The 12161-nt window shown below is 37.1% G+C and overlaps 1 protein-coding gene across 1 annotated transcript in view; it reads right to left on the reverse strand.

Annotated features, from left to right (window-relative positions):
* PCDH15 (protocadherin related 15) overlaps positions 1-12161 on the reverse strand; it is a 546308-nt gene that overhangs the window by 66853 nt on the left and 467294 nt on the right. The window contains exons 25-26 of the mRNA XM_044236821.1: positions 7950-8165; positions 635-723 (exon numbers count right to left, since the gene is read on the reverse strand). Of these exons, the coding sequence (XP_044092756.1) occupies positions 635-723; positions 7950-8165 (305 nt within the window). The remainder of the gene's footprint in view (positions 1-634; positions 724-7949; positions 8166-12161) is intronic.

Raw genomic sequence — 12161 nt, forward strand, 5'->3', positions numbered from 1 at the left:
ATAGGCAGAACTTTGAGTCAGCAGTGGCGTGCCACAATGTGACATACATTCTAGAATACTTCAAAATATGTATTGGTGAAAGTTAGTCTTCATGATTTTTTTTTTCTCCCAATTTATTTATTTTCAGAAAAACAGTATTCATTATTTTTTCACCACACCCAGTGCTCCATGCAAGCTGTGCCCTCTATAATACCCACCACCTGGTACCCCAACCTCCCACCCCCCCGCCTTGAGCCATCTAGATACATCACTATGAGAAATAGCATTCCCTGGACCAGCTGGATTGCTGAGATAATGAGCTTTCTGAATAATTTGGGGCCATAAAATCAAGATATATATACTCTAATAATGAATATTAGGATTTACTTGTATGCAGCATTCTGAGGTTATGTTGATGCATCAGTCAAAGCATCCTGAGTAAGATCTCACATCTCATTTCCATATCTACTCGAAGGCATGCTCACCAGCTTCCCTTGTGTTAGATGAAGCTGTTTCAGGAAAAGGGTAACCTGAATTATTAAAATGACATATTGTAATATATGTTTCATCAGAACGCTCTAAAAATTTGAAGGACCTAATCCAATCAAATTATAGCCAAATGCAAATCAATATATAAGTAAGCAAAATCCATTACTCTGTAAGATCTTCTATCTTCTTTTCTACCAGAGTCGGGGGCACATTGGAAACGATGACCTGCATGTCCAGCTGATTGACCACGGAAACCTGCAGGAAGTAAAGCCAGAGCCTGTTCAGAACTCAGCAGCATTTCTTTTTCTTTTTTTTTTTTTTAATTATGTTCCGTTAGCTACAGTATAGTACATTATTAGTTTTTGATGTAGTGGTCAATGATTCATCAGTTGCATATAACACCCAGTGTTCATCACATCGCAGGCCCTCCTTAATACCTATCACCGGGTTACCCCATCCCTCCACCCATCTCCCTTCTGTAACCCTAAGTTTATTTCCTGGGGTCCAGAATCTCTCATGGTTTGTCTCTCTGATTCCTCCCCAGCATTTTATAAAACCAAAACACAATGCTTCCATCTCTTCTCTACTGGGCATGGACCCCATGGTTTCCCATTTGTAATGTAGGAACGAATGGTATCTTTAGGTACACAAGCTCTGCTAGATGCTGGGGCAGGAGGAGACTGATGCACTATCACTATTAACTTAGAATAAGTCTAACTTGGGTGCCTGGGTGGTTCAGTTGGTTAAGCAAATGGTTTCAGCTCAGGTCGTGATCCTGGAGTCCTGGGATTGGATCTGCATCAGGCTCCCTGCTCAGCAGGGAGTCTCCTTCTCCCTCTCATTCTCTCTCTCTCTCTCAAATAAATAAATAAAATCTTTTAAAAAATTAAAAAAAGAAGTAATTCTAACTTACTTAGACTTCTAGTGTGGTTGATTTGTGTGTTTGTTTTGTTGGTTATTTTCTAAGGCATGAAAGAAGATGCATTTATTTTTCTAATTGGGTTACTGAAGGGCGCTCAGGATAATGGAAAACCCAAGTTTTACAAACCTCAAGAGATCACCTATCCAGTGTGACTAGGAAGCTGAGATATGACTAGTTTGAATAATTCCCTCTATGGGATCATCACACATAGTCTTTGTGTTAGCTTCAGCCAATTCTACGTTTGTGTGAATAAAGAGATAGATACACATTTACATGTGGGACTAAAATAAGCTAGTTTAGCAGCTGTTTACAAATCAATTCTATTCACTAACATTTATGGAATTCCTTTTATGATCTTACTTAAAAAATGAAAAACATAGTATTTATTCAGCATGTGTAAACTATCATTTACTTTTTTCCCCTCAATACTCCATAGGTTTTCACTCATTTAATTATAAATATGACCATATCAGGTAGTTATTACTATCATTCCACTTTTTATTTACTTATTTAAAGATTTATTTATTATTTTTTTTAGAATGAGAGAGAGCAGATGAGCAGGGGGAGGGGCAGAGGAGGAGGGAAGAATCTCAAGTAGCCTCCACACTGAGCCTGGAGTCAGACGCAGGCTCCATCCCATGATCCTGAGATCATGACCTGAGTGGAAATCAACAGTTGGATGCTTGACTGAGTCACCCAGGGATCCCCATTTCACTTTAAAAAAAAAAAAAAATAACAAAGAGCCTTTTCATCCCTAATGAATACTGCCATGTGGGAGAAAAGGTCCAGATTTGCTGGACCTTGCTATTTTTCAAGAGAAGAAATCCAAAATATTATACAAAATATTTCAAATAAATAGAAATCTTTCAAACCACGTGCGAGTCCCATAATTTATGTGTACAGACTAAATTAAGCCAGGGATCTGTCTGAAAACCACCTTGGAGCAAACACCAGCAGTTCCAATCCTGTACCTCTAACTCATTATTGGCATCTGGGACCCTACGTCCAAATTTCCCACAAACGTGTACATGGATCCTGCTTGTGACTTTACCGAAAAAACAAAACAAAACAAAAGAAACAAACAAATAAAAATGGACTTCATTAGAAAAAGGGATTAACAGACTTCTTTTTTTAACGATTTTATTTATTTATTTGACAGAGATCACAAGTAGGCAGACAGGCAGGCAGAGAGAAAGAAGGAAGCAGGCTCCCTGTTGAGCAGGGAGCCCAATGTGGGGCTCGATCCCAGGACCCTGGGATCATGACCTGAGCTGAAGGCAGAGGCTTAACCCACTGAGCCACCCAGGTGCCCGGATTAACACACTTTTTGTGTAACTTTTTTTATGGGTTCTCTTTCTTTCCTGGTCTCAGTCTGAATAAAGAAACCCTAATGAGTCAAAGACACAAGGTGGAAAGAGTTCCAGTCCCTAAATCTCCATTTTCTGGAATGCCATCAGGAATACCACCCAGCCATGTACACTCTTGTTGTGTCCTGTGAGAGAAACATACAATGTGTTAGGTTAAGCCCCTGAAATGTTTTAGAGTTTAGGGTTAAAAAATCAGCCTACCATGACAAACACCCAGGGCTCCATTATGTAGGAGTGCTAGATTCTTAGTAATTGGAGGGCAACAAAAAACTAGAATGTTAGTTTTATGTGGGTGCAGGGAAGTGGTAGGATTTCCTTTTGTATAATTACGTTTTAAAGTTTCAGAAGCTCATTTATAAGTAATCTTTTGGAAAGAAATCAATTCATGTGCTGGGGACTCAATCTGGGAGCAAAATTTGGCCTTGACGATAGTAATAACTCTACCATTTGTCTTTTAAGGACAGCTGGTACTTTCTCTTTATTCAGAAGGATAAAGTACTTACTCAAGGGAATTTTGAATTTGCTAATGACTTTTGGGGCTAAATTCTGACTGAACTAAGAAAATGAATTAAGATTTAAGATCCTTCAGAGGCGCATGAATGGTTCAATCAGTTAAACATCTACCTTTGGCTCAGGTCATTACCCCAGGGTCCTGGTACTGAGCCCATTGTTAGGGAGTCTGCCTCTCTCCTGCTTATGCTCTCTTTGTCCAGTAAATAAATAAAATCTTAAAAAAAGGTTTAACTTGCCTCAAAATATATACATATTAAGCTTACAATTTATCAAAAAGATTTTTTGATCTTAACTTTTGAAGACATACTTTTGTATTAAGATAAAAAACAATGTAGTTGCAATTCTGATAAAGAAACAAAATTCAGATTGCATGTAACTCAGAAGTATTTGTCTCAGACTGACCTATAAGTAGTTACTTTAGAAGTTTTAAATCTCCTTGAAGTATAATCATGATTTATGGAGAACACATACATCTTTCACTATGCTGGCCAAGAAAATAAGCTAATATAGTTTAAATTTTGATCTTTCAAAGGAATGCTAATTCCCTGAATCTTGACTTCATCTATTATCTATAATAAAGGTATTTAAATGCTTAAGATTCCTAGATTTTATTTGTTACTTTTCTGGTACAGTCTTTATGCAAATAATTCTGGAAATACACATGTCAGTTTATTATACCAACTATAAGAAGTCTGCTTATAAAGACTTTTTAAAAACGTAGTTCTATCACTGTGGGATCAATCTCTGTAATGGATTAAAATTATGAGTGGCAGTCTAAAGAAGGAAAAGTAATATTTGTGAAGCACAATATTCTAAAACCAGAGCTTCCTTGTTGATATATCCCTATTATTTCTAAGTCCTTTTAATCCTTCTTCATAAATTGCTCAGCTTTCCTTTTTTCTGCCCTTCCATTCATTCCCAAACAGTGTAGACAGTGCTGCCCAGTAAAAAATAAAAATAAAAAAAAATAATAATAACATAAGCCACACATACATGCCAGATATGTAATTTCAAGTGCTTTGGTATCCACAATAGGGTACCAGAGGATAAAAAATAATGAAAGTCATCTAATAATACACTTAACCTAATATATTAATAGAGCATCATTCTCACACATACTGAATACCAAACAACTTATTAAGGAGACATTTTTCACTTTTTTGTGCTTTGGTATCCACAATAGGGTACCAGAGGATAAAAAATAATGAAAGTCATCTAATAATACACTTAACCTAATATATTAATAGAGCATCATTCTCACACATACTGAATACCAAACAACTTATTAAGGAGACATTTTTCACTTTTTTATACCAAGTCATTGAAACTCAGGGTCCATTTTATGCTTATAATACATCTCAGTGTGACAGCGTCACAAAGGCAAGTGCCCGGTGACCACATGGGACAAATAACTCACACTCTGGGCAGCAAAGCTCTAAAGAGCTTCACCGTGTCTTGTGTTGACTAGCCACTAGCCACTGTCTGTCCTGACCGGCCTCTGGTGCAATCTCACTTCTCTTAAAAAGGAAGAAGCAGTTTAATTATCTTTTTCAGATAGCTTTGTATAGTCTTTGATACCACTCCCAAACTCAAGTGGTAGTCGGAGATTAGTTTTGAGGTGAAATTGAATATTGGGTTTAGTTATGTTAAAACCCATTTCTCTGTCTTGCACTCAGAATGGCTCTTGACCCACAGAGATGTTTTAACATCATGCATTGGTCATTTGGAAAATACTGGTTCACTGAATAATGCAGATTTTTCAAATACTGACACATTATATAGCACAATATCGAGGAAAAAAATCACATTCTTTAATATGACCACTGATCTCATGGTCTTTATGTTAATAGGAAGCTGTCAAGATCACAGTGGTGAGTGAATACAAGTTTCCAATAATCTAATTTGTGCTGTTAGTTGTTATCATTAGCAGCAAATACTGTCAGTTGTTTTCCTTAAATTGGCTGTCTCACTTTGTTCATTTATGTTTAAATGTCTAGCAAATATTCAAGTTTGAGACACCACATTTTATCTCATTATTTTTTCCAAATAAAAGTATTCCTTAAAAAAACCCACACACACAGTAAATTCAGCTTGCATAGAGCTTTTCCTTGAGAGTACCATTATACTTCTTTTATAGAAAAAATGCTTTCCACATACTTCCCATTTCATTACAGAAAATATTGAAAAGGTGTTTAGTCAAGAGTAGAGATTTGTTAAAACTAGTAAGTTTTACTACTTATGAGTAAGGACACTCTTCAGGCTTCTCTCTCTCTCTCTCTCTCTGTGTATAACTCTGAAGGATACACTCAAAGCTGGTGCAAATATAATATCCTAAAACATCAAACAATGTCCTAACATTCTCACCAAAAGAAATTCTGAACTTACTGAACCCTGAATTAGTGTTCCATGGACCGCACTTTGAGAGCTGCTAACATATACTGTAATAGAGAAGCCATTCATCCATTGAATAGCCACTAAGTGCCCATGACACATCAGGAACTATTCTGGGCATTTGAGATACATCATGGAATAAAATAATAAAAAACAAACAAAAGAACTCTCCTCATGGAGTTTTTGTGGGGAAATATGAACATAAGTATGGTAAGTCCATTGTAAAGAGCAAACAGTAAAGAGGTGTAAACTGACACAGTAGGGCTGCATTGCTAAATGAGGCTGTCCGGGTAGGCTTCACCGTGAAATACATCCTTGCAAATATTTGGAAGAGATGAGGGAGCTCGTCAGGAACACATTTGGGGAAGAACATTTTAGACAGCGGCGTTGCCAAGATCTCTAAAGCGAGGACGGGTCTGGCTGTTTGGAAAACCGCAAATTGGCCAATGTTACCAGGTCTGAATGAGTTGGATGAAGAATAGCAGAATTGAGGTCATTGGAGGCCTTCTGAGTACAGAAGGTCATCTTCTGTAATGACTTAACTTCTCTGAAAGAATCTCTACATCAAAGTCTTATTTCTCGGGTTTGAAGTGGCGGGGGGGTGGGAGGTTGGGGTACCAGGTGGTGGGTATTATAGAGGGCAGGGCTTGCATGGAGCATGGGTGTGGTGAAAAAATAATGAATAATGTTTTTCTGAAAATAAATAAATTGGAAAAAAAAAGTCTTATTTCTCCCCACATCTCCCTTCTCTTTACTGAAAGGATTTCCGATCTCACCATAAAAAAATTGTTTTGCTGGTAAGTTTTCCACATATATATGGTTCATAAATATATCACATTATGATTACTTTGAAACAACTCTTCCTAAATGTATTTTGGGTAATTTTAAAGGTATACTTTCAAATTTCCACACAACAGTTTAAAGAGTCCAAATAAGAAACCCATAAACTTCACATTTCTCATGTACATATTACACAGATAATCTATACAGTTACATCTTACTTACGTTATTGCAGTATTTATTTTATCTTATTTATTTATTTGACAGAGTGAGCAAGCATGAGCAGGGAACCCAACGCGGGACTCGATCCCAGTACCCTGGGATCATGACCTGAGCTGAAGGCGGACGCTTTACCCACTGAACCACCCAAGTGCCCCCATTATTGCAGTATTTTACTTATCCTGTCTATTCTGACAGCACCTCATTGTACAGCCATGAAACAACAGGAAGGGAAATGGCTACACTGTGTACATTAGGTTTACAGATCTTAACTATTAAAAACCTACGTCAATTTTGAAATCTTCCTTGTCAAAGGCTTCTTGGCTCAGAATGGGCTTTGTTTATTCTAGTGCAGCTTTTCTCTGCCCACCACAGTCATGACAGTTGGCCTTCATGATTTAGAAGAAAAATAGGGTATCTGTGATGTCTACATATATGAGAAGGTTAAACTTGTTCAGAGAACTAACGGAGGGGAGCTGTGAAGATGGAGATCTAACAAGATGGAAGCAGCAGAAGAAAAATTATACTGGATTCTGTATTCCTGTGACAAGCATTTCCAGTAATAATTTTAACTTCTGATGTTTACTAGATTAATCAAAGTCCCAACAAGTCATGCTTCCAAGTTGGCAGAAATCCCACAGGACAAAAACTTTGGTGTTGAGTATCTTGAATAAACAGTTAAGATCTAACTGCCCTTGGGAACACTCTACCACGGAGATGTGGTAGAGACAAAGAAAGAGAAGAGAAAAGTGGTATTCAAAGCCAAATATAAGCAAGTCAAGGATCATCGATGCCATCACTGGGGATCTTAGTAAAAGAAGGAAACTACATCTATTGGAACATAAATTTGCACCAAAGCATTTCCTTTTGTTTTCTTAATTACAAAAGGTCTAAAAGGAATTTAAACAGTAATAAAAAATTTCATATATTTTAATTTCTGCAGCACAAAGCAGTGAAGCATTTTAAAATTTTAAGTAGATCCAGCCAATTCTATACTAAAAATGTGATCTACAGACCACATGGAAATCCAGCACTTGTGGAATTGCTGTCACAGTCATACAGGAAAACATATTGGGATGTATTTCCCAATGTCGAAAAAATATACAGCCTTAAAGCTATACCTTTTATATCCTAAGCTGTGGCTACTAGCAACCTGGAGGAAAATTGATCACATTTATATCCTAGAAAACCTATTTCGAATAAATGTAAAAGTTCCATGAGTCAGAGACATCGACTGCAGACTGGCAGGGTGCATGCACTTCCCCTAATCTGGAGGTCTATTGACTTACCAGGACATCTGCTTTGCCGCTCAGTCCCTGCCCATAGTTATCAGTTGCGATGACTTGGAACTTGAAGTAGGACCTTCTCATGTTGTGAAAGAGCATAGCACTTTTGATGAGCCCCGTATAGGTTTCCACCACAAATCCTTCTTTTCCCTCTTTAATGGGTGGAATGATGAGTCGGTATGCCATGGCGCTGTAATTGCCAGTATCTTTGTCCGTAGCCTAGGAGGGAAACAACACAGGGTATAAATAAGCAGTAAAAAACCACCAGTATTCAAGGGCTCATTGCTTTTGTAAGACTGATGATCTTTTGTAAGAACACAATACAGCCCTCCTCAAAGTCTCTTGTTCTGGATACCGTTCTACAGTTTAACAGGCTTTGTGTCCATAGGGATGAGTGGTTGTTATTAGAATAATAACTACCCAACTGTGAATACAAAGGACACAGACTCTGTTATAACAGAGTCCAACCTGGTGAATTAAGTGTTTTGACTGGCATGTCTGATGGGTTCAACTCTGACCTGTGATCCAAATTGGTTTAAGGATGGGACTGATTGTTTACCTAGCCATTGTCTTGTGTAAGAGGCATAGCATGTGATAGTTATTTTTATCTAACCTATTTCTGGAAGGAGAAACATAAAATAATCCACTGAAAGATCTCAAGTGATAGTAAAAGTTCAGAGCTTTTAAGCAATAAATCTATAGCTGTATATCCTAATTAGTTAATGCCATGTCATAATTACAGAAGGTTAGAATACTAATCCAGGCTCCTTTTTGTTCATTCTATATCCTAATTAACCAGATTTTTTCCCAGTTGTAAGTACTTATAATCTACATGTTAAGGTTTCTTAACATTTAGCATTTAAAAAGGGCAATAGTTGTTTAGAATGTTGTTGGTGGTGGGGTTTTTGTTTTTGTTGCTGTTTTTGTTTTTTAAATGAAGCTATGAGTATAATTTATTAGTCTGTCTCCATGGCTTCAACATCAGAGACTTTTCAGAATGCCAGTCTGAGAATTATTTCATAGTGGAATATTTGGAAGAGGAATGATGGATATGAGAGTCTCAGTGAATTTATGCAAGATTACATACACCTTATTCATGATACTAGATAAGAAAGTTTAATATTATTTTCATTGTTTGGTTATTCTTATTTTCACCAAAGATAGTATTAAATATCATGAATTAAGCATTTTTTAAAAGATTTTATTTATTTATTTGAGAGAGAAAGAGAACATGAGTGATGTGAGGGGCAGAGGGAGAGGAAGATTTCCCCCTGAGGAGGGATCCCGACTCCAGACTTGACTCCTGGACTCCAAGATCATGACCTGAGTCTGAGCCATAGGTAGACACTACACTGACTGAGCCCCCTAGGTGTACCATATCAAGCACTTCTGATTTCCCATTATAATGCTAAGGATTCTATAAAACATCATATTCTTTAATAAAAACTCTAAGAAATGTATTATTCCAATCACATAAATTAGTGCCATCCAACTGAACTTTCTGGGATAAAGGAAATGCTCTGTGTTATGTCCAACACAGAAGCTACTAGCCACATACAGCTACTCAGAACTCAAAATGAGGCTAATGGGAGTCAGAAATTAAAATCTGAATTCTAACTAAATTTCAATAGCCAACAGCTACATTTTAAGTGGTAAAGTTGGGATATAAATAATGATAATAGTAAATGACAGCAAATGTATATTAAGCTTTGCCATGAGCTCTACTCTCCAGCTTCAAATTCTATATACGTGCTTAACCATGGAAAACATTTCAGGATAACTCTAACCACCTGGTAAACAAGGTAATTTAAAGTAAAAAACAGATATTTCACTTCGGGATAAAACATTTCTGGAATTTTCTAAGAAGTCACAAATCTCAGCTTTAAACTAGGATGAGCTCTAGCTACTAGCTCATCTCTGTAGATGGTCTGTATGTTTCACAGAATGGCAGAGCTCAGTTTTGGCATTAGAGGGATAATAATTAGATTTTGGCATTAGAGGGACAGTAATTAGATTTCAACATTAGATCACGTTATCACTAAAAGGAGAAGAAGAACAAAGAAAAAATAGTTATCAAAGTGTTTCCTTTTACACTTTGAACTCAGGGTTTTTATTCATTTAATAAAGGACAGCATTAAAAAAAAGCACATTTCCAACTAAAATTAAAATCAGAGTTTGAATCAAGTAATCAAAGACATTTCTTTCACATACTAGGAGGAAATTTGAGACTAATGCCAAATGGGTCAAAGATTTGGTTGAATATCGTCCTTTAACTTACAATTAGCATGGGTGTTTCTACTGAAATAAATTTTTTACTGTTAATGAAATAATAGTGAGGTTTAAGAAATGTGCACAAAAACGGACAAATCTTGAGTATACAGCTCAGTTAAATTTTGCAGACCATACACATCCATGTGGCCAGCCCCTGCATCAAGAAATAAAGCATTACCAACATCCCAGGATGTCCTCTATGTCCTTTCAGCCATACCCTCTCCCCAGGAAACCACTGCATTCATTTCTAAATAAATAAACTGGTTATGCCTACTTTTTCTTTATTTTTTTAAAGATTTTATTTATTTATTTGACAGACAGAAATCACAAGCAGGCAGGGAGACAGGTGGGGTGGGGGGGGAATAGGCTCCCTGCTGAGCAGAGAGCCCGATGCAGGGCTCGATCCCAGGACCCTGGGATCATGACCTGAGCTGAAAGCAGAGGCTTTAACCCACTAAGCCACCCAGGCACTTTTACTTTAAAGACTTTATTTGTCAGAGAGAGAGAGAGAGAGAACACAAGCAAGTGGAGGGCAGAAGGAAAGGGAGAAGCCGGCCTCCTCACCGAGCATGGAGCCCAGTCAATGCAAGACTGGGATCATGACCTGAGCCAAAGGCAGACGCTTAACTGAGTCACCCAGGCATTCCTAGTTATGCCTATTTTTAAACTTTATGTTGATGGGATCAGACCATATCTTCTCTTTTCTGTCTGAATTCTTTTACTCAATTATGTGTTATGGGATTCTAAATCTTTGAATTTTTAAAATTTTATAAGCATTTTAAATCATTTTATTTCATCTATCCTATAATACCATGAGACACTTATTATTATTCTGTATTTTACCTGCAAAGAACCTGAGACTTAGCTATCTCTATGCTTCAGGATTTGAATTCTGGTCATTCCAATTCTAGAATCTAAGTCCAATTGGACACATCATCCCCTCTCCCCACTCCCAAATATTTACAACCAACATTCTGGCCTGTGATTTTCTTCCTTTTTTTTTTTTTTTTTTTTAAGATTTTACCCAATTGTTTGACAGAGAGAAAAAGATCAAAAGCAGGGGGAGGGGCAAAAGGAGAGGGAGAGGAGAAGGAGAGGTAGACTCCCCAGTGAGTAGGGAGCCCATGTTTGACTTGATCCCATGACCCGAGCCAAAGGCAGAGAGATGCTTAACTGACTGAACCACACAGGTACCACCAGGCCTGTCTTTTTCAAAAAGTTTTTAAATTTTTATAATTTGGGTATAGTTTAGTATAGTTGATACACAATGTTACATTAGTTTTAAGCATAAAACATAGTGATTCAGTATCTGTACATCATGATATGCTCTGCACAAGTGTACGGACCATCTTTCACCATATAGTTCCACTGCAGTATCACTGATGATACTCCTTATCCCCATGACTTCTTCATTCCATAACTAGAACCTCTGGCCCCCACCATCCTTCACACATCTGCCCCACCTCCTCACCTGGGGCCCCTCTGGAAATCATCAGTTTGTTTTCTGTATTTATAGGTCTCATTCCGCTTTTTGTGTTTTTTTTTTTTTTTTTTTTTAGGTTCTACATCTGAGTGAAATCATTTGGTATTTGTCTGTCTCAGTCAAACAAACTTTTGTATTTTAAAATAAACCCCTGTACCACAACACAATCACATTTAGAGAAGAATGACAGTTGTAATAAAATCACTGTGACTGCTTAGTATATTTATGTTTCTTTGCACAGTTCTTATTGATGAACTTCAGATTTCAATAAACAAGGAATTTCACTTTCTAACATCCCTAACTTACTAAATTAAGAGAACCACAAGGTAGCCATATTTTATATAATCTTAACAGGTTAAGGTGCATTTTAAAGCACACCTAGGCAGGAGGGAAGGAAGGTTTGAGAAACAGGTTGACTGAACTAAAGCCATTTTGGGTTTAGGCTGACCTAACAGGTCATA

Source organism: Neovison vison, chromosome 2 (genome assembly GCF_020171115.1).
Source record: "Neovison vison isolate M4711 chromosome 2, ASM_NN_V1, whole genome shotgun sequence".
NCBI lineage: Eukaryota > Metazoa > Chordata > Mammalia > Carnivora > Mustelidae > Neogale > Neogale vison.